The sequence below is a fragment of the Lagenorhynchus albirostris genome, chromosome 15 (genome assembly GCF_949774975.1).
Source record: "Lagenorhynchus albirostris chromosome 15, mLagAlb1.1, whole genome shotgun sequence".
NCBI lineage: Eukaryota > Metazoa > Chordata > Mammalia > Artiodactyla > Delphinidae > Lagenorhynchus > Lagenorhynchus albirostris.
In genome coordinates, this window is record NC_083109.1 from 25,608,539 (window position 1) to 25,635,509 (window position 26,971).

General features: G+C 50.4%; 1 protein-coding gene across 1 annotated transcript; it reads left to right on the top strand.

Annotated features, from left to right (window-relative positions):
- The first annotated feature begins 384 nt into the window (after positions 1–384).
- On the top strand, positions 385–26,392 carry SNTA1 (syntrophin alpha 1). Its single transcript, XM_060124397.1, has 8 exons — positions 385–755; positions 3,934–4,119; positions 18,570–18,774; positions 21,923–22,130; positions 22,280–22,410; positions 24,600–24,796; positions 25,503–25,690; positions 25,775–26,392. Exons 1-8 carry the CDS (start codon positions 446–448, stop codon positions 25,865–25,867), a joined length of 1,518 nt encoding a protein of 505 aa, XP_059980380.1. The 5' UTR covers positions 385–445; the 3' UTR covers positions 25,868–26,392.
- Positions 26,393–26,971: the final 579 nt, after the last annotated feature.

The following is a 26,971-nucleotide window of genomic DNA, read 5'->3' on the forward strand; positions in this document are numbered from 1 at the left end:
GTGCTCCCAAGTGGGCTAGCTACGGCGCCGGCCCTCCACGGCCATGCCAGGTGCAGTCTCCTCCACAGGGTCTTAGGGTCCAGCCGCTGACACGAAGTTCCGCCCCCTAATGGCCCTCTCCATCCCACTTCATCTGCTGGTTGCTTTAACTCGTGGCGCCGCCCGGACACCCTTATGACCCCACCCCCATGTAGTCCCACAGCATATCCTTCGGCTCTTGGACCCCGCCCCTGCCCCTCTCTAGCTTGACTGTGGCCACGCCACTAACCGTTAGCCACACCCACATATAGCCCCGCCCCTCTAGGCTCCACCCCCAGAGGCCAGTGGTAGGGTGGCGGCTGGCCCAGCCGGGCCCCGCCTGCCCTGCGCCCTAGGCGCTGGGTTGGAGCGGGCCGGGCACTACAGGGCAGGGCGAGCGCGGCGGCCCGGGGGCTCGGAGGCGAAGATGGCGTCAGGCAGGCGTGCCCCGCGCACCGGGCTGCTGGAACTGCGCGCCGGGGCGGGCTCGGGGACTGGAGGCGACCGGTGGCAGCGGGTGCTGCTCAGTCTAGAGGAGGACGCGCTGACCGTGAGCCCCGCCGATGGCGAGCCCGGCCCGGAGCCCGGTGCCCAGCGGGAGCCGGAGCCCGCGCAGCTGAACGGCGCCGCCGAACCGGGCGCCAAGTCCCCGCCGCTGCCGGAGGCGCTGCTGCTCCAGCGGCGCCGCGTGACGGTGCGCAAGGCCGACGCCGGCGGGCTGGGTATCAGCATTAAAGGTGGGCGCGGGGCCACCGAGGGTACGGGTCGTGGTGTCTGTGGGACCGCCGAGGGCGCAGAGGTCGCGGGGGCTGGCAGCGTATTGAGGACATGGAGTTGGATGGCTTCTGTCTGAGAGGACAGAGGGAACCGAGGGCACCAGGAGCACCAAGGTCGGAGAGGGCTTTGAGGTCTCAGTCAGAAGGCACAGGTGTGGAGGGCGTTGGGGACTCACCAAGGACACGTGGGGAGTGGGGAGTTCTGTGTGGAGGCAAAGAGATCTGAGACTGGTTGCCTAGTCTAGGGTTGCATGGCGATCAAGAACAACAGGGACCCCAGGAGAGCAAAGGATGGAGAAAGGAGACTGAGGCCTGGGGTGCTACTGGGGCAGGGAGGGGGAAGTCTTCAAGACACAACCGAGGTGGGAGGGAGGAGTAAGGCCTGGAGTAGGAAGCATGGCTGGTGGGGAGATTGGAGACTAGCTGGAGGCGCCAGCTGGGCTGGGCTCACAGACAGGGGGCCAGAAAGGACCTAGAAATCTGAGGACCTAGAAAGGCTGTGGACCTAGGTGAAGAGCCCTAACAGCTGGGTTTGAGTTTCCTGATCTGACCATTTCCACCTTCCACAGGATTGAGATGGGCTCTCAGCCCCCAGTACTGACAGCTTTCTTTAGGGGGCAACCCAGACTGAAGTCCAGAGTCAGCTGTGTGAACTTAGACAAGTCATTTCCCATCTCCGGACCTCAGTTTCCTCAGCTATATAATGAGGGTAATGGTAGAATTGGGATGTTTCTATGAAAACAGGAGTCCAAAGTACTCACCCTGCCAGCACATAGTAGGTGCCTGGAGAATTATGGCTGTTAGATGAGAGGAAGAATAGAGGTCACGAGAGACTCCCAAAGTAACTAACCTCGTGCTAAAAAAACTGCACACCCCAGCTGTTGGGTTCACCATTCCTTCCTGAAGGGGTGGGGATGGTGGTGACTTGGCTACCACTGTGTGCCAAGTGCTGTGCCCAGTACTCTAGGCTCATGATCCACTTCATCCTGGCAACAAGTACTAAAAGGTAGGAAGCATAATCCTCATTTAGTAGGTGAAGAAACTGAGACTCAGAAAAGTAAAATGGTTTTCCCAGGGTCACACAGTCAGTGAGCGACAGAGCTGGGATTTGAACCTCAGTTATGAGGCCCCGAGAGAGTGAGAGGAGTCGGTTCTTCCCCATGGAAGGGCAAACTTCCATGCAGCCAACCAAAGGGATCTAAAAGGGGAAAATGGGAAAGCCAGGGAGTGGGCACCAGTTTTGCCTTCAAACTCCGGCATGGGATAGGGCAACAGATCAATCCAGAAATTGTACACTCAATGTGTTAAAACAGGAAGGAACTTAGAGTTCACACAGAGTTCCATTTTGCAGATGGACAAACTGAGTCTTGGAGAGGAGGGGGACTTTCCAAGGTCACATAAAGTTACCTCCTAGCGTCATACTTCCAGGTGGGAGTAGGGGTACTTTTTGGAGGTGTCAGGGGAATACCAGCTCCATTCAGTTCTTCATGTATGGAGACTGGGCTCCTGTTGCGACGTTGACCTTTCCTTTAGGGTCCAGCCCAGCCCAGGCATCCAAGAATAATCATGGATTCAAACTGAACTGAAGTCCCTAATTTCAGGCAGAAGAGGGCAGATAGATATAAATAGAAACTCCTTCCTTTCCTAGGTCTTACGCTCTGTGTGGTGCAATGAACAAACTGTTGGGCCTGTGTGGGGGTCTGGAGAGGCATTCCAGTCCTACTTCTGCCACCAGTTTGTTGGGTGACATTGGAATTATGACCTGGGCCACTTGTTCCTCATCTTTGAGGATGGAGCACTAGTGTGATACCTGAGGGCCTGACTTGCAGTCTACCATAGAGTTAAGAGTGTTGGTTCTGGAGCCAGGAGACCTAGGTTCAAATACTGGCTTTGCCGCTAACCAGCTGGGTGACCTTGGGCAAGGGGCTTCTCTCCACACTTCAGTTTTCCCAGTAGGAATCTGAGCATGCCTGTGTGACTGGGGTGTTGTGGAGATGCAACGAGACAAGATTGAAAGCATTTAGCATGGTGTTATTTCTGTTATTACTGTTTCTGATTTTAAAAGGACATTCAAGAATTTAGAAATAAAGCAATGTGGTAAAATGTATTAGGTTTTTTTTTTTGGCTGCGTTGGGTCTTTGTTGCTGTGCGCGGGCTTCCTCTAGTTGTGGTGAGCAGGGGCTACTCCTTGTTGTGGTGCGTGGGCTTCTCATTGCCGTGGCTTCTCTTGTTGCAGAGCACGGGCTCTAGGCGTTCAGGCTTCAGTAGTTGTGGTGCGTGGGCTCAGTAGTTGTGGCTTGCAGGCTCAGTAGTTGTGACACGCGGGCTTAGTTACTCTGCGGCATGTGGGATCTTCCCGGACCAGGGCTCAAACTCATGTCCCCTGAATTGGCAGGCAGATTCTTAACCACTGCACCACCAGGGAAGTCCCCAGATAGGCTTTTGAAATCTCTAGACTCTAAGGCCTTGGTTTCTAGCCTGGATCCTAGGTTGTAAAGCTTTCTGATTGCTAAAGAGATCCTTCGTGGCCATAGCAATAGCTGACTTCTATCTTTATTCTTTTTTTTTTTTTTTTTTTTTTGCGGTATGCGGGCCTCTCACTGTTGTGGCCTCTCCCATTGCGGAGCACAGGCTCCAGACACGCAGGCTCAGCGGCCATGGCTCACGGGCCCAGCCGCTCCGCGGCATGTGGGATCTTCCCGGACGGGGCACAAACCCGTGTCCCCTGCCTCGGCAGGTGGACTGTCAACCACTGCACCACCAGGGAAGCCCTCTATCTTTATTCTTGATTAGAGGCTATCAGTGGGTTCCCCCATTATGGGAAAATTGCTTAAAATCCAAAATAAAATAAGAAAAAAGTTTCTGAAGCACCTTGTAAGTTACTCAAACACTGGTGAACACCCAAAGCATTTAACCAAAAGATACATTATAACATTATAAATCTAGAAAATGACTTGCAAGTGTTATTAGTGTCCTAACTTCTAAGGCTCTTTTCTGAGATTCTCTTTACTCTCCACTCCCCATTTCCCAGCACTGGTTTGGACACGGTGAGAGACCTTCAGAAATAATTTTGCCTCGATGTGACTCGCAAGTGTTGGAGTGTCTGCCTCAGTTTCTTCCTCTTTCCGTGCTTGTGCAGGGGGCCGAGAGAACAAGATGCCTATTCTCATTTCCAAGATCTTCAAGGGCCTGGCAGCCGACCAGACGGAGGCCCTCTTTGTAGGGGATGCCATCCTGTCCGTGAATGGGGAAGACCTTTCCTCTGCCACCCATGATGAGGCGGTGCAAGTCCTAAAGAAGACAGGCAAAGAGGTGGTGCTTGAGGGTAAGCATTGAGGACCCCAGGGGTGTTCAGTTCTTCCCTACCTTCCCCAGGCCTCATGCAGTGTGGGCTGGGAGGTGGGCAGGGTTGAAAACAGAAACAGAACTTGGGGATCCGCCTTGAGACAGCAAGGGTGGTGGCCCAGAGCCAGGCTGACCTGGCTTTCATTTCCTCTCTCCCACTCCCTAGCTCTGTGGCCTTGGACGAGTCACCTCATTCCCCTGAGCCTTACTTTCCTCATCTGTAGGGCAGGGATGTAACTTCTGCCTTACTGGGTTGTGGAAGTTGGACAAAAGGTCCATGGCAGGCAGGATCTGCCACCCAGTGAGTGACTCAGGGGCAGAGAAGGGCGGGGACTGGCAATGGGGCGGCTAAGATTCTTTCCTGAGGAGCCAGGGGAGCTCTCAACTCTGAGTTCTCCTAAAACCCTGAGACCCATCTTGCTGTGGGAGGGGAATTGGCCTTTATGTAGCAGGACATCAAATACTTCCAGCTAGACTCAGAGAGGAGTATTATTTTTGGGCGGGGGGGACTTGGTAGCTCCCCTCCACTATCCCGTCACTGTGGGTCTTAGATGAGACCTTGGCTTTCTCCGGGACTCGGTTTCCCATAGGTTGTTACAGTCTCTTGCTGGGGTGGTCCCAACTTCTGCCTTTTGCCAGGAGGTTTCTGCTCTGCTCAGCCCTTTCATCAAACTCCACTCTGTGGGATAGGGAGGGTAGGAGGGAGATGCAAGAGGGAGGGGATATGGGGATATATGTATACATATAGCTGATTCACTGTTATACAGCAGAAAGTAACACAACATTGTAAAGCAATTATGCTCCAATAAAGATGTTAAAAAAACCCAAAAACCAAACCCCCAAAAAAACTCCACTCTCTCAGTTCCGGAAGCCATGGGGGCCTGAAGAATGTGTCTTTGGCTCCTGGCCCAGAACAGGCACACGGAGGTGGCGGGGGCTGATGGAGAATGCCATGGCCAGTGAAGCTGCGGAGCTGAGCCCCAGGCTCAGATCCTGATAGGTTGCCTTTGTGTCCCCAAAGAGGTCTCCAAGAGGCCACAGAGACAAACAGGCTCTGGATCCCTGGGTGATCTTTGGCATTCTTGACCTAAATTCTCTATTGTTTTGTTTTATTTTATATTTTATTATCTATTTAAATGTACTGTGTGTCTATTTAAATGCTACTGTTGCATTTTAAAAATATATACTGAAAGCTGACTCTGCAGTATTGGTCCCTAAAAGCTTAAGTATATCAATCATATTTTAACAGCAAAATTAAATAACAAGATCACACATTAATGATATGGATATAGGAGACTTTCCCTCCCATATGCCTCATCACTGATATTTATAGCCAGTAATGCAGTTTAAACAGTTGAAATTCATCAAAATGTCATATTTTGGTTGACTTGAAAAGCTCTTTTAGTCTCTGCTGTTTGAAAGTTTAGTCCATGGATGGTAAAATTTCTACTGTAGACACATTTCTGATCCACGCCAAGGTCCCCTTCACCTCCTCATCTTTAGGTAAAGAATGTCTCTATCTGCCTTCTCAGTGTGGATCATTCTGAGAGGGTAGCATCTCTGAGTGTTAGACGTTTGAAGCGTCTCCTGGTTTCGGGGCTAATACCCAAGCCTTCTACCTCATTTACTCCATTCCTTCCTCACTAAAGCCAAGAAGCATTTCCAGAGACCTACTATGTACCTGATTTGCAGAACATTGGGTCAGAAGCTAAAGCAGACCCGGCCCTTCCTGAAGGAGCCCACCAGTGAGTGGGGGAGACAAAATATGAACACTGTCTTCTCCACACAAACTATTTAAAAATCAGCGTCTAAAATCCTGTCTGCTCTGTAATTAATCTGGCCTTAGGCAAGACCCTCGTCTTCTCTGGGGCTCAGTTTTCATATCTGTTGGGGTTAAGCTAGATCAGAGATGACCAACAGCTTTCGAGTGTTAGCTTCCTTGGTGGCTGCTGAGAGTTCCATATTTGGAAAGATTGGGAGGTCTTATCTGGGCTCAGCAGAAAGGAGCTGGAATTGATTAGCAATGTCTGCTGCACATAAAGTAGGGAAGAGAAATACCATGTGTAACATCCCAGGACTGAGGGTTTCCAGCACTTATGTTCTCTAAGACTTTTCATAGGGCAAGAGCTTTCCTTGGCAAACGCTGCCCCAGGCTGCTGGATGGAGCCTGGCCTGCCTCTTGCCCAGCATAGGATTTGGCACAAGGTAGGCACTCTATAAATGTTAGTGACTCCCCTCCTGTCCCATAGCATTTATATAGAATTGGTATTATTTCCTCCTTAAATGTTTGGTAGCATTCTCCAGGGAAGCTACCTTTATAGAAAGGTTTTTTTTGTTTGTTTGTTTGTTTTGCCACACTGCGCAGCATGTGGGATCTTAGTTCCCCTACCAGGGATCGAACCCTGGACCCCTGCAGTGAAAGTGCGGAGTCCTAACCACTGGACCGCCAGGGAATTCCCGATTTTAATGTCTTTAATAAGGCAATTTAGATGATCTGTTTTTTTTCTTTTCTTGGTAGTTTATGTCTTGCAAGGAATTTGTCCATTTCATCTAAATTGTCAAATTTCTCAGCATAAAGTTGTTTATAATCTTCTGGTATTTTTCCTCCCTTTTGGATGACAGCCCTCTCCTGCTTTCTCTTTCTCTCCTCCTCCCTTTGTACTGCTCTACTCAGTGGTTTCAAGGGGACTCTCAGTCTCGTGGGGCAGATAGCTGAGCAAACCTACCAGATCACCATCCTGTCACAGGTGCTGAGATGGGGTCTGCGCAGGGATTGGAGGAGGCCGGTGGTCAGGAAAGACTTCCTGGAGGAGGGGATGCTGGCACTTTATGAACAATAAGCAGATGTGGGTATGGGGTGGCGAAAGGGCATTCTGGGAAGGGGAGCTGTGTGAGCAAAACCACGAAGGGGTGAAATGACTTGACTTACCTGCGGAGTTTCCTGGGAAGTAATTCAGCTTTATCTGAGCCTAGGTGTGAGTGGAGAAAGAGAGGGCTATTCAGACTGACAGATTCTGCAGGGCCTTGAGTGCCAGACTAAAGGAATTTGGAGGGAAACAGAGCGGTTAAAGGGTTTTCAGCAGAGGCCCACATGGTCAGCTCTGGGCTTTACAGCATCAACCTGGTTTGGAGGGAGGCAACAGTAGATGCAGAATGGCAACAAAGAGGCTGGGGCCACGAGCAGGAGGGAGATGGTGGTGGTTTGACCTAAGCAGGTTTGAATAAAAAGAGGAGTCTCGAGGTTGTAGCCTTCATGTTAGTTTTTTCCCAGCTTTTTCTTAGTTGAAGTCTCTGTCTGAGCTGCTCTCCAGCAGGCTTGTAGAAGGAGGTAATTCCACCCAGTGCGGGCGAGCACTGGCGTCAAGACTCTTTGAATCGCACAGGTGATCTGAAAAGCCTGGAAGACATGAGGGATCTAGGATGCTGGGTTGTGACTGGTCCTCGAGATTTGGGGGAGTTTGTGGAGACTGGGCAGCTGCCCCAGTCTGGAGCCAGAGCTCCTGGAAGCCTCTCTGGGCTTAGGATCCTCCCAAGCACCCAATCACTGGTCACATTGTTCAGAACTTCCCTGCCCTCATCCCACTTCTAAGACCACCTCCAAGGGCCCATGGCCTGTCCTTTGGATGTGAACTTGGCAGGGCAGCTGGGCATCTTTCCTGAGGTCTGGGGCTTGTTGGGTACAGAGCTTCCTGAGAACATCCTAGAAGAAAAGATGTCACTAGCAAACTGCAGTTGCCAGCCAGAACCCTACTTCCCTGGCCTAAGTCAGGGGCTCAGCTGGGTATCAGCAACCCCAGCCTGCCTTCTAGACCTTTTCCTCTCTGAGGGCAGGAGTTTGCACAAGTGTCTTGAGCCTATTCTCAGCTATAGCGATGTATTTGTGACCAGAGTCTGGACCCAAGCTGACAGCCAACACGCCTCTGTCTGCTGCTTAGAGAGGCCCATTGTGTGCAAGGATCTGGAAGCAGGGCCAGCCTGGGCCCTTGGAGACCAGGCCTGGGGGAAAAGGGAGGGACAGCCAAATGCCTCCCCTCCCTCCACCTGCAGTGAGGCTGACAAGACACAGGTAACAGGGAGCCTGTGATGCATTAAAAAATAATACTAAAGGACAAAAATGAATAAAGCCAATTTTAGTACTTTGTACAAAGTAGAGAAGGTTCACCCCACACAAAGATCAGGCTTTTAAAAGATACAGGCATGGGACTTCCCTGGTGGTGCAGTGGTTAAGAATCTGCATGCCAGTGCAGGGGACACAGGTTCGAGCCCTGGTCTGGGAAGATCCCACATGCCACGGAGCAACTAAGCCCGTGAGCCACAACTACTGAGCCCGCACGCCTGGAGCCGGTGCTCCACAACAGGAGAAGCCACCGCAATGAGAAGCCCACGCACAGCAACGCAACTAGAGAAAGCCCACGCACAGCAACGAAGACCCAATGCAGCCAAAAATAAATAAATTTATTAAAAAAAAAAAGATACAGGCATAGAGTAGCATGTACATAAAAGACACAGAGAATAGTAGGAATTGCTATAATCCCTGTTTTACAGACAAAGTCACCAAGATTTGTTGAGAATAAATAACTTTCTTCAAGACATACAACTAATAAATTGGCTGACTCAGAATTCAAAACTAGGTCTGTCTGATTGCAGAGGCCACTATTGACTCTGCCTTGGATAATACCTACCTCTCATAGCTGTTTGCAACATAAAAAAATAATGCATGTAACATGCTGGGACCAGTGTGCATAAGTAGGCACTCATTATTTTATTTGCTATTTATAAGGATGAGACAATGCATTTGAGGTTTATGGCACAATTCCACACAGTAAGCGTTTGATAAATGTCAACCTTTGTCGTCATCACATCAGCAGCAGCATTTTTGTTTTCTCCAGTAAACCTGAAGGTCTCTGCAGGCAGGAGTCATGTGTAGTTTGCCTCAGAGCCCCAAGCCTGGCACCAAGCCCAGCACACATTAGATGTTGGTGAGTTTGGGGGGAATGATCACCTAGGGGACATCCCTGACCGTTTCTACTTTGCCTTTAACCTCCTCAATTGCAGTTCACTTTCCTAAATGTTTAAGATGGGGCTTAAGGCTCAAGCTGGGCTTGACTGATCCCTGAGAGTTTCCACTGTGAGTCCTCAGAACTCCAAGGCCAGGCCCCTGCCAGCTCATCGCCTGGGAGATGGACACTGCCAAGTGTCCTGCCTGAAATTTGGCTCAATACATCACCACTGTCAAAAGTGGGATGTTATTAATGGATGCAGCTAATTTGAGGCCACTCCATGCAGCTTAGCCGAGTGATGCTGTGCCTGAGAGGTGCCTGAGGGACCTGTGTTCTGGGAACAGAGGCATGAATGGAGCCCCCGTCCAGTCCTCCCATGGCTGCAAAGACCTGTTGTTCTAATCATTGTTCTCAAGAAAACATTAATTTGGCTGCACACCCATATGGCTTAGGGCCATGTGATTCCCCACAGACAAAACTTGGCTTAATTCAGTCCTGGCCTGTTCCCTGGATCTTTGATTAAAATGCTTGTGGAGCTCTGGAGGCAGGTTTTGGCCTTGATTAGCTATGTGAGCTTGGCTGCTGGTGGTGGTGGTGGAAATTATAATGATAAGAATGTTAATGATAGTGATGGTATGTCTGCTGTTTAATGAGCACCTACAGTGTGCTGGATACTGTGCTAGGTGCCTTCCATATGCTTTCTCGTTGCATCCTCAAAACCACCCTTATGATTCAAGGTACATTATTCATTCCATTCTACAGATGAGAACACTGAAACTCAGAGAGGTGAAGCTTTTGCCCGAGGTCACACAGGGGCAGAGATGGAATTTGAGGTCAGATCTGTCAGATGTCAAAACCCATATTCTTAAATTTTTTTAAAAAAATTAATTAATTATTAATTTATTTTTTGGCTGCGTTGGGTCTTCCTTGTTGCATGCGGGCTTTCTCTAGTTGCGGCGAGTGGGGGCTGCTCTTCGTTGCAGTGCACGGGTTTCTCATTGCGGTGGTTTCTCTTGTTGTGGAGCACGGGCTCCAGGCACGCAGGCTTCAGTAGTTGTGGCGCAGGGGCTTAGTTGGTCCGCGGCATGTGGGATCTTCCCCGACCAGGGTTCGAACCCGTGTCCCCTGCTCTTGGCAGGCAGATTCTTTTTTTTTTTTTTGCGGTATGCGGGCCTCTCACTGTTGTGGCCTCTCCCGTTGTGGAGCACAGTCTCCGGATGCGCAGGCTCAGCGGCCATGGCTCACGGGCCCAGCCGCTCTGTGGCATGTGGGATCCTCCCAGACTGGGGCACGAACCCGCGTCCCCTGAATCAGCAGGCAGACTCTCAACCACTGCGCCACCAGAGAAGCCCTTTTATTTGTTTTTAACAAAGTTTATTCTTAAATGTACAGTATGTTCCAAGACAACACTTCATTCTAGCTATAGGTGGCAACAGATGTTATGGCAGAGAATCCAGATGTTTAAACAGGAATGGAATTAATGATCATCATCGCCTCAGACACAAGGAGCAGATTACTTTTTGCCAGATTTCCTTTTTTTGCAGATTTATTTATTACTTTTTTATTTATTTAATTTTATTTCTGGCTGCATCGGGTCTTAGTTGCGGCATGCGGGATCTTTGTTGAGGCATGTGGGATCTTTTGTTGTGGCACGCGGGCTTCTCTCTAGTTGTGGTGCGCAGGCTCCAGGGCGCGTGGGCTCTGTAGTTTGCAGCTCTCTGTGCGAGCTCAGTAGTGATGCGCGGGCTTAGTTGCCCCGCGGCATGTGGGATCTTAGTTCCCTGACCAGGGATTGAACCCGTGTCCTCTGCATTGTAAGGCGGAGTCTTTATCACTGACCATCAGGCAAGTCCCTACCAGATTTCTTAATTCCACCCGTGGTCAGGGGCCTTTCCCCGGGGCTTCGCTTTTAGCTCCTCAAGTTTCTTCTGCTCCTTCTTCTGTTTCTGCTTGAATTGCCTTCAGGGGCTTCTTGCCACCTTTGTGGCCCAACATGGCACCTGCCGCCCCTTCCCCAGACCCTGACAGTATATTTTTGAAAAATAGAGTTTAAAAAAAATGTGAAAAGTAATATATCCTTAATTACAAAAAAAACAAACAGGAGAGTGTAAAGCACTCTCTTCTCATACCTATGGCTAATATTTTCACACACTTCCAGAGAAAGGTTTCCATATTTGTTTTTATCATTGAGCAAGTTGAGGACCTCTTTCCAACTCAGCACATGTAGCTCTGTTTCATTCTCTTTATTATTATTATTTTTAAAAATAAATTTATTTATTTATTTTTGGCTGTGTTTGGGTCTTTGTTGCTGCGTGTGGACTTTCTCTAGTTGCGGCTAGCGGGGGCTACTCTTCGTTGCAGTACGCGGGCTTCTCATTGTGGTGGCTTCTCTTGTTGCGAAGCATGGGCTCTAGGTGCGTGGGCTTCAGTAATTGCAGCACGCAGGCTCAGTAGTTGTGGCTCGTGGGCTAGAGTGCAGGCTCAGTAGTTGTGGTGCACAGACTTAGTTGCTCTGTGGCATATGGGATCTTCCCGGACCAGGGCTCGAACCCGTGTCCCATGCATTGGCAGGCGGATTCTTACTTAACCACTGTGCCACCAGGCAAGTCCTCATTCTCTTAAATGGTAGCATAATATCCCATTATTGGGATTCAGACATTCGTCTCACAAATATTTATTGAGCCCTTGCTCTATGCCAAGACTCGATGTAAGGCACTGGGGATGTAGCCGTGAACAGGACTGAGTGGTCTGCCAGGAACTCAACTTTTAAAAATAAAAATAATTTATTTGGCTGTATTGGGTCTCAGCTGCAGCACGCAGGATCTTCGTTGGCATGCAGGATCTTTTGTTGCAGCTCACGGGCTTCTCTCTAGTTGGGAGATGGCGCGTGGGCTTAGTTTCCCCATGGCATGTGGGACCTTAGTTCCCCCAGCAGGGATCGAACCCGCGTGCCCTGCATGGAAGGCGGATTTTCAACCACTGGACCACCAGGGAAGTCCCGAGCTCACTTCTTGTATTTAGCAACCCCTATTCATGGGATTCAAGTTGCTCCTAGCCTCTTGTGCCATAGACAATGATGCCATGACCCCTCTATGCACCTGTGAACGTTATCTGAAGGGGATTCCTGCAAAGGGTATTGCATGTTCAAAGTGTTCATGTGCCTTTAGGATCTTGATAGATGGTGCCCCCTATACTGTACAAGGGTGTGGAAGGTCAGATTTTATGCCCCAGAGTGTGGCAATCCAGGCAGCTCTGCTGCAAGGCCTGCCAGTGGCTGGGAACTATGTATAGTCCAGCCTTGCTGGACCAGCAGGACCTCAAAGATCATCCAGAGCCCGTTGGAATGCCAAGTCCTCTCCTCAGCATCCTGGGTGGGCAGGTGGGAAACTTGGACTTGAATCCTCGCAATGCCTTACTCAGAAAGCTGGCATATCAGTGCCAATTATATAGGCAAGCAAACTGAGGCTCAGAGAGACTGTGGGACTTGCCAAGGCTGGAGAGTAAGCGTCAGGGCCTGGATTGAAATCTTTGTCTGTCTGTCTGTCATGACATCCTGTGCTCATCCCCTTATACTGTCATACTAAGAATAGTAGCAGAAATAATAACCACACTGCTGTTTATTGAAGACCTATTCTATGCCAGGCAGGACAAAGTGCTTTACAAGCATTGAATCTCAGTATGTTAGGAGATAGATATATTTTACTCCCATTATAAAGATGAAGATGTAGAGGCTCACAGAAGTCAAGTCACTTGTCCAGGGTCACAGAGCAAGGAAGTTAAACCCAAGCCTGCCTCACTCTAGAGCCCAATTCAATGTTGTCTCCATCCTGAGAAGCCCCAGGCTTGTCAATATTCATTTATTTAACACATTTCTTATTTACTGATTACCAGGTATATGTCAGGTACTATTCTTGATGCTGGGGATACCCTAAAAAGCAAGGAAACATGTCCCTGCCTTCATGGAACTGACATTTTGGTTAGAGGAGAGAGGCTGTAGACTAGTAAGCAAATGGATAGATCATGTACTTTCAGGCAGGGGCAAGTAAATGAGCACCCACTGAACAGACAAGGAACAGCTTGAGCTTAGGGGACAGGCTTTAGCCAAGACTCAAAGCCAAGACATTCAGTCATAAACATTTATTGAGCACTGGGATAAGTACTGGGGATACTGTGTTGAGCCAGAACAGATGTATCCCCTTCTCTCTGCAACACATATGTTCCCTCCCAATTGTCCTGGGCCAGGCAAATGGTCCTGCCTTGCCTCTGTTCCTTGCATTTCTAGTGGAATCTATTCCTGGCTCCTTGGGGTCAGGGCTGGCTTCTCTCCTTGGCAGAGCTGGCAATCGGGGCATCTGGAAGGGGCAGGGTGTCCTGTGTCTGTTTCAACTTTCCTGAGGAGGAAGGGCCCACGTATCTGCTTTACCAGGCTCCTGGGCCAGAGGTTTGGCTGGGGAGGGTGTGGACACCAGTTGGGTCTATCCTTGGGGGTCTCAAGAATGCTGGCCACAGGGTCATGGTCCTGCCCTCAGCTCTCTAGGACACTGCCTTTGGGCAGCCCCGCCCTGCCTGGCTGGGTGACTCAGGCAGAAATCAGAGCAGGGAGGAGGCCTCAGAGCTGGGCTATTTATGGCCACACTCTGGGGGCCCCAGCACCCCACCCCCACTCTGGGACAGGCTGATTGGTTGGTGAAATGCAAGCCGTGTTTCAGACACCAGCTGGTATGCTGTCCATCTATAGCATGTTCCTGTGGGAGAGGAGAAGGAGGACCCACTTCTGGGATGGCCTGGGTGAGCAGGGCCTCTGGTAGTTTCTCTGGCTTCAAAGGTGACAAATATTCATTTGCTGAGCACGTAGCATCGGAGATCCCTGCTGGATTCTGGGGGGTACAGAGACGAGGCAGTCAGGGTCGCTGCCTTCACAGTGCTCCCAGCCTGGAGGAGAACACGGACTCCCACATGGACACATAGGGAAGTGGGGTCTAGGGGACTGCAGAGGTGGTGGGCGTGGAGGTTCCAGAGCGGGTATCTGGGAAGGTTTCCTAGAGAGGCGATGTCTGAGCTGAGCCAGGACCTTCCGGGCTGTGGCACCTTCTCCCGCCTGCTGAACGAACCTGTCCTGCCCTGGCGTTCATTTCCCCATTCACAGAGCACTGACTCTGGGTTTGAATCAAGCCTGGTTTCTGTCTTCTAGGAGCTCCCAGTTTGGTGCGAGAGACAGCCCCAACACACAAAATCACAGCAGAGTTCTAAGTGTGGGCGGAACCTGTGTCATATGTTTTATATCATCTTATTTAATTATAACGTCTCTCTGAGGTAGACATCATTATGCAGATTGAGGGCCAGAGAGGTGAATTACCTCGTCCGTGATCACATAGCTAGACAGAGCTGGAATTCAAATCCTAGAGTGCCTGTCTCCAAACCATGTACCAAGGGCATTCTGTGCAGGGAGAACTGCGTTTTTAAAGGCATTTGGAAGCTCCTACAGCTTCTGAGAGCTCTGAGGAGGTCAGTATAATTGGATTAGAGAGCGAGATTGGGGATGTGGCAGGAGGTAAAGTCAGCAAGGTAGGCAGGGCTCAGGTCCTGGAGAGCCTTGCAGTTGGGTGAAGAGTGCAGGGAGCCAGAGCATGGCTTTGAGCAGGGGAGGGACGTAGTTAATTATAGTAGGGAGATATATCAGTTGCAGCCTGAGTCGGAGTGGGGGGAATGGGTGGGTGCTGTATTAGTTAGGATGCTTTTGTCTGCAAGTAACAGGAACCCAATTCAAAGAGGTTTAAACATTGAAGAAAATACGTTTTCTTCCAGAATACATAAAGTCAGCATGGCTCCAGGGTGGATTAATTTAAGGATTCACCATCCTCAGTGTGTGGACCCCAATCCTGGGGTCAAAGTGACTATCATCGGTTTAGGACCAACTCCCCCCACCCCCCCAAGCAACTTCTAAAGGCTAAAGAGGAAGGGAAGGGAGTATATTTCCCCTCACAGCTCATTGAACAGAATTGTATCATCTGCCCCTTTCTAAGCTAATCACAAGCAAGAGGGATGGAATGATCATGATTTGCTTTGACCAGTCAAGATTTTCCCCCTGGGCTGGGGAGAAGCCCAGCCTTTTGGGCTCTGGGTTCTGTTAGCAAGGAGAAAAAAAAGTAGGGGAATGGTTTGGCTGTCAGGTAGGCTGTGATGTGTCCCACCTCTATCACCCCTTGAGACATAATCCTGGGGTAAGTCATTGCTGTAATGGTGAGGATGAGTCATTTTTAGTCTTAGTTCCCAATCTTCAGACCTAGGCTTAGTTCTCTCAAAAAAATCTGCTCTTGTTTTCAATATAACTTCTCTTCCAACCCCAACAGGGCTTGTAACTCCCTCTCACTTTCACCCCTGTTTGCCTTGGATCCTATCTGAGCCTCAGGGCCAGTCTCCTGCAACAGAAATAGCTTCTTATGTGGTTCTTCCAGGGAGCTGGGCCAAGAACTGCTTCCCCGCCCCTTCCTGGTCTGTCCGTTCACAGGCAGAGCATACTGACTGGGCCTTGACTGCAGACATCAGATGGCTAGCAAGCCAGATGGCCATGGGAGTAGAGGTGGCTGAGAGGAGAGGAAGAGAGGCTGCCCAAGGGCTAGCAGGCATAGGTACTATTCAGTAGGGCAGCAGAGGGGACAGCCTGGCTGGGAGAAGAGAGACCAGTGCTCGGGCAAGACTTTTAACCACTTTGATGTACACACTGTCCTTCTAGCAGCTCATTTTAGAGATAGGAGACTGCTGCTCATCAGAATTGGGAACAGTCCAGTTGCTGGGACAGATGTGGCAGACACTACTGGTTGTCTGTCTTCCAACCATTTCCCCTTCTTCCATGCTACCAGAGCCTGATTTAATTGGGTGGGAATATGCTCAGCCCTAGAGGCTGAATTGTGATTGGTCTAAATAAATCATGACTATTCACTCTTACTAATGATTTGCTAGAAGCTGGCATGCAGCCCAGTCAGGCCAATGAGATATAAGGCTTCATGGAAATATTTACCTCTCTGATAAGAGGGAGATGTGAGGAGACAGCCCTTTTTCTGCCTGCCTCCTCCCTTCTTGCTTTGGGTTTTGTCATGTAAGGAATGATTAGCTTGAGCCTGTTGCAACCATCCTGTGGTCATGAGGGGAAGGCCAGAGAATGGCAGAGATCCAATGGCAGAGAGGCCTATCCAGGATCCAATGTCATTGAGCCACTGAACCAATCCTGAAATTGCCTTCCTCTAGACTTCTTGTTACATGAAATCATAAATATCTTTATTGCTTAACGCACTATCATATATTCTATTATTTGCAGCCAAACTCAACTAATTGATAGAATAAGAATGCCAAAATGTTTTATTATCAGTTAGCTTTAATTGATTGGTTATGGCTGCCATAGAACACTATGATTGATTTGTGATGACTTCCTTGAGCAAGGGATAAACAAGTGGTAGCTCAAGTGTCACATGTTTACCATCCCAGTCCTACCTAGAGCCAGTCCAACACCTGGCACATATTAGGTGCTCAAGAAAACTGACTTGTCTCTGAAACTCTTCTCCCACCAAGCTCTTCTCAGATCAACCCTTGTCATCATGTTGCCTTTCACTTCTAGCTGCCCTTTGTTACTGACATCTTCCTTTTGTCAAAAGGCATGGAATCCAGGCCCCAGTCAAGACTCTTTTGGTTGCAAATATCATAACTCCTGTTGGAATGGCAGTCTGACTTTCTAAATGAGGAGTATCAGAAACCAGAACATTAGCAGATGCCTGGCAGGGCTTTCCCTCTGTCTCTCAACATGCATCTCCACTGATTTTCTCTCCCTACAAATTAGCTCTCTCTTCTTCTCTGTCCTCACTGCAGAAGGTGGTTGCCCCTATAGCTTTCAAGTGTGTTCAAGACATTAGTGTAGGATCTCTCAACAGTCTCAATTTGGGTAGCCTAGTGTGGGTAAGGGGTTGACCCCTGGTCCAGCTAACATAGCCAGGAGAGCAGGATCACATGTCAGAACATGACTTTATGGGTCAGTTGGGCAGAGGAACTGAATAAAAAGTTCAGTTCCTCTGAATTTTGTACCAGCCACATTTCAAGTACTCAATAGCTACATGCGGCTAGTGGCTACTGTGCTGGACAGTGTATACAGAGAACGTTTTCATAATCATAGAAATCATTGTCTCTGTTGGACAATGCTATTCTAGAAGGAGTCCACTATACTCACTCAGTGATGACTGGTCAGAGCTAAGAGGGCCTCTAGACATCATATTGGTTAGGGTACAAGTTGTGCTGCTGTAACCAGATCCCCATAAAATACTATGGCTTAAATATAATAGAGGCTCCTTGCTTTCTTATGTAACAGTTCAAGTCTGACATGGCAGTCCAGAGTCTCAGCATCCATTTATTTCTGTTTGTTAGTCAGCCTTTTAGAGTGTGGCTCATGTTCTCCTGGTCAAGATGGTGCCCCACCAGCCTGTGTTCTAGCCAGCTCAACCTGTCAAGGGAAAAGACAGGGAAAGGAAGGTCGTGCCCCTTTCTTTTTTCTTTTAAATTTATTTATTTATTTATTTATTTATTTATTTTTGGCTGCACTGGGTCTTTGCTGCTTCGCGCAGGCTTTCTCTAGTTGTGGCGAGCGGGGGCTACTCTTCGTTGGGGTGCATGGGCTTCTCATTGCGGTGGCTTCTCTTGTTGCAGCTCTAGGCACGTGGGCTTCAGTAGTTGCAGCACATGGGCTCAGTAGTTGTGGCACACGGGCTTAGTTGCTCCGCGGCATGTGGGATCTTCCTGGACCAGGGCGTGCCCCTTTCTTTAATGGGCAGAACTTGGTAGCTGCACACATCTCTTCTGCTGTCATCCTATTGGCCAGACTTGGTCAAATGGGCACTTATAGCTGCAAGGGAACCTAGAAAATGAAGTCTTAAGATGGAAGTTTATCACTATCTTGGAGGAAAATTAGCAGCCTCACCATAGGACTATCTCATGCAGCCCCTCCTTTTTGCAGATGAGAAGACTGAAGAGATAGAGGCAAACAATGGGACAGTGACAGAGCAGTCACATCTTCTGACTCCCGGTGTCCTCTCACTGCCTTGCTGCAGCTGTTGCCCATTCCCTTTAAGCAACCATCCTGAAGCTCTAAACACTTAAACTTAAGTGGTTAGAACTTAGTTATGTGGCCACACCTAGCTGCAAAGGAGGCTGGGAAATGTAGTCTTTCTTCCAAGTGGCCATGTGTCTATAAACCAAGGGAAAAGTGAGAGAATGGATGGTGGCATGCACCCAGAATTTTCTACCATGCTTCCCTGTCCGAGACTTTAGCCTAGAGGAGGATAGTGATAGTGGACATAAATTAAACTTTTAATGAATTAGTGACAATTGTGATGTGTGCTACGTGGGAGCCCATGTCACAGTGGTAACTGCTGACCTCTCCCCTAACCAGTCAAGTACATGAAAGAGGTCTCACCATATTTCAAGAACTCTGCCAGTGGGACCTCGGTTGGCTGGGACTCGCCTCCTGCCTCACCCCTTCAGCGGCAGCCTTCCTCCCCTGGCCTCCCATCCCGGGACCTCCATGATGCCAAACACATGTCCTTGAAGATGACATATGTCTCGAGGAGGTGCACCCCCACTGACCCGGAGACCAGGTAAGCCTGGCGTAGGGGGCAACTCAGACAGACATGCCCTCGTGTTAGGTAGTGGGGCCAAAGGAAAGATTCCCTTGTGTTGCAAAGTGGCAAGCACGATGCACAGACGTAGTAGGTGCTTAAGAAATGTTTGTTGAATGGATGCAAGGGTGAAGTTATGGGGATGATAGTGTGCTTTGCTTCTCTCTTCTCCCTCTGGGCAGTTCACATCTGAGGAGGAACTTGGTCTGCCAAGGAGCCCTGGATTCCAGTCTTGGTTCTCCTTGAACTAGTCCCTTTTCCTCACTAACCTTTAGATTCCCCTTTGTGAAACAAGGATATCGGACTCAGTGATCCCCTCAAGTCTCTTCCAACTCCGCTGAGGTTCTGAGATGTCTGGTAACGTTTGTGTCAGGGCCGTGGAAGGTTACCATCCCTTACCTCTGCGCAGCCTTTAACACCGATGATAAGATTGATACCAGCCAACATTACTGAGTGTTTATCACGCACAACTTAACTGTCACAGCAACCCTACAGGCAAAGTCCTATTATTTCACCCCGATTTTGTAGATGAGGACAGAGAAAGTAACCTGCCCAAGATCACACAACCTGGAAGGAATGGAGCTTGCCTCGTTTCCAGGTAGCCCTCTCTGCTTCAGAAGCTTCAGGTGCTTGAGTGATGATGGTGGTGAATGCAGTCTATGTTGATTAAACGCGGTGTGCAGTATTGGGGTGGTGTGTATATGGCTTGGGCATAAAAGGCTTGTGCTGTGGGTCCTAGTTACAGCTGAGGTTCAATGCCAGGCCAATGCCCAGCATTGCCCTGAAGGGCTGATTAATGTTCAGCATCCGTATCTCCTGGCCCTGCTTGTTGCCCCAGCCCCAGCCTGCCCCCATGAGGCAAGAACTAGTGAATCACAGGTCACTTACAGGTGCTCCACTAAAGGGGCCTTGTGTGTTGGGTGAAGGTGAGGTGGTGTCAGTCCTTCCTGAGACTGATAGAACTTTAGGTTAATTGTGGATCCCAGCCTGATCCCAGACATCACCTGAAGCATGTGTGTACCTATATTTCTATGTATGTCTACATGTAGATGGCATTTAAATACAAGCGTTTGTGGGTATATGTGAGCATTTGCACAGGCAGGGGTGTAGATTTGTGCATATGTGTTAATATTTGTATGTGTATACTCATGTATGTACATGTGCCTGATTTGTGTACATATGTGTAACTTGAATATAACTGGGTTTCCATATCAGCACAATATCCCAGTCAAAGGAACACAATCTGGTAACCAAAATGTAATGAAAAATATTTCAAACTTTTACTTAGTGTTAGGATTACATTGGGCTGCAAGTATCAGAAACCCCAGCACGAAATGGCTTAATAAGTGAAGAGTTAATTTTTCCACATGTTTAAAAAGAAGTCCAGCGGTCAGCTGTTTAGGCTGCTGTTGCTGCTCAAGAATGCCCTCAAGGCATCAGGCTCCCAGCTTCCTTTTTTTATTTTTATTTAAAAAATTTTTTTTTCGGCCGCATGACATGGCTTGTGGGATTCTAATTCCCCGACCAGGGATTGAACCCGTGCCCTTGGCAGTGACAGTGCGGAGTCCTAACCGCTGGACTGCCAGGGAATTCCCCTTCTGCCATCTTTATTGTGGATTTTCTTCTTCCTGGAAGCAGGATGGTGGCTGCATCTCCACGCATGTGTCCATATTCCAGACAGGAAGAAGGCAAAGGACAAAGGAACTTTTCTCCTGGTATTTTGTTCTATTGCTGCATAACAAGCCATCCCAAAATTTAGTGGCTTAGAAGATAACAGTTTATTATTTTTCACAATTCTGTAATCTGGGCTGGATCAGCCGGCCAGTTGTGTTCTATGTGGTATCTGCTGGGCATGGAAGTCCAAGATGGCTGTTTCACCCACGTGCCAGCTGGGGTGGTTGGAACAGCTGGAGGCTGGCTAAGCATTCCGCTTTCCGTATGACCTTTCTGTATGGCTAGCTTGTTCTTCTCAAGGTGGGTGGCCTCGGGCTAGTTGGATTTCATGATGGCTTGGGAATGCCGGAATGGCACTTTTGCCGCATTTTATTTGTCAAACCAAGTCACGAGGCCAAGTAGAGGAGAAAGAAGCTTCACCTCTTGATGAGAGAGGTGCACCGTGTGCATAGGGAGGGATGAATTTGGTGGAGGCCACCTTTGGAAACTAACTACCACAGCTGGGAACGCTTTACCTTTCATTTGGGAAGGGACACCCTCCCCAGAGCCTTCTCTCTCTCATCGGTCAGAACTGGGTCGTTGGCCAGGGCTAGCTGCAAGGGAGCTCTGTAGTGGAGGAAGGCAGAGGCGGAGGGCATTGGAATGGATGTGTGTGAGCCGTTCTCCAGTTTCTGACCCACTTCACTGTTTACAGAAAAGCCAAAGGGGAGTGAATCTTTAATGCCCCACAGAACATTTGAAAGTCCTCTCCCTGTCACTAACTCCTCTTGTACCTCCCTGAAACCTTTCCCCCACACTTACCTGTGTGGCTTTTTCTCTCCCTGCCCTTTTCCCTTCTCCATTCCCTAGCTCTTTTTTTTTTTTTTTTTTTCCACACCACGGATCTTCGTTCCCCAACCAGGGATCGAACTCGTGCCCCCTGCATTGGAAGCATGGAGTCCTAAGCATCAGACTGCTAGGGAAGTTCCCTGCCCCCCACCTCTTTTTATGTAGACCATCTCAGGCTACCAAGCCTCTTCAGTTGCTGTGTCCACACCCCTACCCCGTCAGTGCGTTACTTTGGTTCTGTACCACAAAGGAGAACCTGGGAGATGGCCCAGCAAGACAGTCCTTCTCCTTAGAAACCAGGAGGACAGGGCAAAATCATGAATCCTCGCACAGTGATAATTTTGGCCCCCGTCACACATGTTTGAGTGTGTGTGTTTGTGTGTATATGCCTATGTGTGTGTGTGTGAGATACTCTCTTATCCTGAGATAAGATAGATAAGCCCCATGAGGCTCCAACAACTGTGGCTGGAGCCCTGCAGCGAGTGTCGCTCCTGATTCTGTCATGGACATCCCCTGTGGTTTCTTCTGGTTTTGTGGTAGATGGGGTTTCCTGGGCCAGATTTCAGGGTTGGGTACCTGCAGCCCAGTGGACGGGCCCTCCCCTGTACCTCATTTGTGCCTGCAGGTATCTGGAGATCTGTTCAGCAGATGGCCGGGACACCCTCTTCCTGAGGGCTAAGGATGAGGCTAGCGCCAGGTCGTGGGCAGCTGCCATCCAAGCCCAGGTCAACGCTCTGATGCCCTGGGTCAAGGACGAGCTGCAGGCGCTGCTGTCAGCCACCAGCACAGCCGGGAGCCAGGACATCAAGCAGATCGGCTGGCTGACTGAGCAGGTGCCTGCAGGGCCCGGGACCTATCCTCCCCACTCTTCCCTTGTCCTGGAGCTGACCCAAATCCCACTGCCCCTCACTGCCTCACCCCTCCCTGGCCCTCTGACCTCTCCCCTCTCCGTCCCTCCTCACTGCTGCCTTGCCCCCTGCAGCTGCCCAGTGGGGGCACAGCACCCACCTTGGCCCTGCTGACCGAAAAGGAGCTGCTCCTCTACTGCTGTCTCCCCCAGACCCGTGAGGCCCTGAGCCGGCCGGCCCGTACTGCCCCGCTCATCACCACCAGGTATCTGCGGACAGGCAGGACTGTGTGTCCCACCCAGAGCTTGGGGAGTGATGCTCTAGATGGACCTCAGAAGCTGGGGATTCCAGCCCTATCCTGCCCTGAGTTATTCCCCAGGTGGCCTGAAGCGAGTCTCTGCCTTGTCTGGGCCCTGGTTTCCTCATCTGTAAAATGGGGGCTTGGAACAGAAGGATATGAGGTCCCACCAGTCACTCATTCATTGATGCCTACTCTGCCCAACCTTGTGCTGTGTGGTTCAGGAGACAGAGAGCCCCCAGAGGCTCCGCCCTCAGGGAGTCCCCAGCCTGGCAGGGGAGACTGACCCGGGAACAGACTTTAGGATGCAGAGTTGTAGGAACCACTTAACTCTACCTGGCCTGGTGGGGGAAGTCTTCGGGCAGAAGGTGACATTTGAGCTGGACTTTGACAGATGAGTAGAAGTTTGCTATTTAAGAAAGGTTGGAAAAGCATCTCACACAGAGGGAACAACATAGTCAACGGTACAGAGGCATGAAGGGCTCTCACACGTTCATGGAACTGTGCGTGTGCTGTAACCAGTTTGTAGACTCTCTGCAGGAAATGGGGAGGCAGGGAGTTGGCAGGGCCTGATCTTGCGGCGCCTCTATTGGCTGGTTAAGGAATGTTAGCCTTATCTTAAGAGCTGGGGCAGAGTTGAAGAGTTTGAGCCTGGGAGTGAGGTGGCTCTTTGGGTTGTGTTTTTTTTTTTTTTCCTGCGGTACGCGGGCCTCTCACCCTTGTGGTCTCTCCCGTTGCGGGGCACAGGCTCTGGACGCGCAGGCCCAGCGGCCATGGCTCACGGGCCCAGCCGCTCCGCGGCACGTGGGATCCTCCCGGACTGGGGCATGAACCTGTGTCCCCTGCATCGGCAGGCGGACTCCCAACCCCTGCGCCACCAGGGAAGCCCTGGGTTGTGTTTTAAAAGAATCCATGTTGCTGCCACCTGGAAAATATGCTGGGGGTGGGGGTGGATGGGAGCAGTCATGCAGGAGAGCTGGTGGAGGTGGGTGGAGGCAGCAGATGGAGAAGCAAGGCCGCATTTGCATTGGAAAACACATGGGTGGTAAAATTAACCAGGCTTAGTACTCACCAGATGGGGAGGGTGAGGGAGGTGTCCGGATGAATGGATGAATGGGAGGTTTGGAGCTTGTGTCTGGGGGAGCAGTGGGACTGGGGGTGGGAGTGCAAAGGGAGGAGGTCAGAGCAAGACGCTGAGTTGAGTCCAGAGTGTGTGAGGGACAGGTAGGGAGCTTGGGTAGGAAACTTGGAGACTTGTGGGTCTGTAGTTTAGGGCTGCAAAGTAGGGGACTGGGTATCAGAAGCAGCTCCAAGGGGGAATGAAGCTACAAGAGAAAGTATGTGGAGTGAGGAGCAAAGAGGGCTAAGGAACAGAACTCTGGGGTCTGCTGCCCAGAGTGGGGCATTGAACTGCCCAAGGTTACACAGCAAATGAGAGTCAAGCTGCGGGGTCTCGGCCCTTGTTGTCCATGTCTCCTCACTCTGGGCTGGGCTCTGGCGTACGTGTCAGGAGCCTGCTGCCTACCAGGGATAAGCAGGTCATGAATTGCCTGCCTAATTAAGTGATTCATTAATTCAGGTCACAAATGTTTACTGAGCACCTACTATATGTCAGACATTGTTTTAGTTGCTGGGAATATAGTGGCGAACAATTAGACAAAAATTTGTACCCTAGATGATATTCTGGAGAAAAAGACAAAAGCCGACCAAAACAGTGAAAAGTAATTATAACTTCTGGTACCATAAAGAAAAGTAAGGCTAGTGGGTGATAGGGAGGGTGCCACTTTAGACAGAGAGGTCAGGGAAGCCTTCTCAGAGGAGATGGCACTTGAGCAAAGGTCTGAAGGAAGTGAGGGAGAGAGCAATGCAGATAATCAGGGAAGCGTGTGCTCGGCAGAGGGAACCGCAGAGGTGCTGAGGCAGGAGTGTGCTTAGCGTGTCTGAAGACATCAGAACAGTTGGAGCCGAGGGGGCAAGGGGAAGGGTGGCAGGAGATGGTCTCCTGTGAGTCAATCAGTGGCTGTCTGGAAGTCCTGTCCCCACATTAGGTGGTAAAGGAGTCGCAGGGTCCCTTCCCAGGTAACCACCCACGTGGCCCAGAACTACCTCCCTGCTGCCTGAGGCCTCATGCTTAGCCCTCTGCCCCCTGCCCCCAGGCTGGTGCACTCAGGCCCCTCCAAGGGCTCCTTGTCCTACGATGCAGAGCTCTCTTTTGCCCTGCGCACGGGTACGCGCCACGGTGTGGACACTCACCTGTTCAGCGTGGAGTCACCGCAGGAGCTGGCTGCCTGGACCCGCCAGCTGGTGGATGGCTGTCACCGGGCTGCTGAGGGTGTGCAGGAGGTGTCGACAGGTGGGCTGGGTGGATCTGGGAGTGCCTTTCTGGTAACAAACCTCTTATCCCCAGGGGCCTTCAAGTTTCCTTCTTTAGGGTGCTTCAGGAGGGGGAGAGAGAGTGGGATTTGGGGTCTCTGAGGGCCCTCTGTTTTGGATGTGCAGGTGCCCTGGTAGGTAGTGAGACTTTTCCCAGGGGTTTTCTCGTGCCGGCTTTGTGACTCTGCTGGTGAGGATATGAGAGATGGCACTTGGAGTAGGGTTGCCAGAAAAAATACAGGACACTCACTTAGATTTGAATTTCAGGTAAAACAACAAATAATGTTTTGGTCTAAGTATGTCCAAATGATCCATCGCTTATCTGATATTCACATTTAACTGGGCAAGTCTACAGGCCTCTAAGGTCTCCAAAGGCCATGCTTGGTGGGTCTGCTGATGCCTTTATAGGGAGTGGGCCTCCTGTCCAAAGCAGAGTTGAAGCTCCCCCTTTCCACCTTGGCTGCTGGCAGTGGGACTGGAAGTGGGGTATAGGTTTTCTGCCTGCTCATCCTGTATTTCAGAGTGTGGGTGACTCTATACAGGGTGGGTGTACAAATGGCATTGACAGTGAGCCTCCCACCTCCAGTGGCATTCAAGTTCCGCTTTTGGAGCTGCCAGTGGGGATTGGAGGTAGGGCTTGCGGTCTCTGAGGTGTCGCTGTGCCCATGCCCACACCCTCCCCACAGCCTGCACATGGAACGGCCGTCCCTGCAGCCTCTCTGTGCATATTGACAAAGGCTTCACACTGTGGGCGGCTGAGCCAGGTGCGGCCCAAGTTGTGCTGCTCCGACAACCCTTTGAGAAGCTGCAGATGTCCTCCGACGATGGTGCCAGTCTCCTTTTCCTGGACTTCGGGGGCGCTGAAGGAGAGATTGTGAGTGGAGGGGCTGGGGGGTGATGCTGTCCGGGGGCCCAGGCTGGATGGGGCTCCTGACCCTTCTCTCCGTCCACCCTGCAGCAGCTGGACCTGCATTCATGCCCCAAAACAATGGTCTTCATCATCCACTCCTTCCTCTCGGCCAAAGTCACCCGTCTGGGGCTCTTAGCCTAGAGGTCGTCAGATGCATTAGCCCTGAAGAGGGGGTGTCCACCACATGGCCTGACCTGGCCCTCCGCTGATTGCCTGCTTACCACTGGGCTGAGGGAAGGGAGAGGAAAGGAACAAGGAGGCAGAGACCCAGCCCCTGAGAGAGGCTGGGACCCAGACTCAGGACACAGTGGATCTTGCCAGTGATGTGGTAGCCTCCCTGCTGCTCCCCCGACCCACACCAGTGCCTTTTGTGGAGAGATATTTTGTGTACGCAGAAGCCATTCCGAGCCCGGGACCTGCCCCTCTGGGGATCTTGACCCTAGCTGACAACTGCCAGGCCTCCCAGGGGCCCCTAAACTGTCCCCAGAGGCCCCATCTGAAGCTGGAGTTCCCTGGGGTCTGTGTCAAGAGAAAGAGGAGGAGCCTTTCTGTTCATTTCTCCCATCAGCTCTACCACCTTGAGGCATCTGGTTTTTCTCTTCATCCTCTCTCTCTCATCCTTAGTCTCGGATAAATAAACAGCCTGTGAGTACATAGGCAGCCTGGCCCAGTGTCTGTGGTTTGTACCTTGGCCTGTGGGTGCTGTAGTGGCCCCTGTAGTTGCAAGAGGGACCAGACCCAGGACTGGAGCCCCTTTCCCTAGAGAAGAGCAGACCTTTAACCACAGGGCCAAAAAAGAATCTATTGGTTATCTACTATTGCATAACAAATTACCCCCAAATTTCACAGCTTAAAACAGTGAACGTTTATTCTCTTTCAAGTTCTGTGGATTAGGAATTTGAGAGGGGCTAAGCTGGGTTGTTCTTGCCTCAGGGTCTTTCATGAGGATATAGTCAAGGTGTCTGCTGCACTCATCTGAAGGCTTGACTGGGGCTAGAGGATCTGTTTCCAATATTTTTCACTTATGGATGTTGGCAGGAAGCCCTAGTTCCTCACCACATGGGCCTAATTATAGGGCTGCTTGAGTGTGCTCACGACAAGGAGGTTGGCTTCACCCAGAGTGAGTGACACAGAAGAGAGAACCAAGAGGGGTCCACAATGCCTCTTATCACCCACTCTTGGGTGTCACATACTGTCACTTTTGCTTTATTCTATTCATTAGAAGTGAGTCACTAATCCCAGCCC

Excerpts from the sequence above, each read along its gene's own strand:
- SNTA1 (XM_060124397.1), top strand. The coding sequence starts at position 446 with ATGGCGTCAGGCAGGCGTGCCCCGCGCACCGGGCTGCTGGAACTGCGC. Across the intron at positions 22,131-22,279 it reads TCGGCTGGCTGACTGAGCAG|CTGCCCAGTGGGGGCACAGC; the intron begins GTGCCTGCAGGG and ends TGCCCCCTGCAG. Across the intron at positions 24,797-25,502 it reads TGTGCAGGAGGTGTCGACAG|CCTGCACATGGAACGGCCGT; the intron begins GTGGGCTGGGTG and ends CCCTCCCCACAG.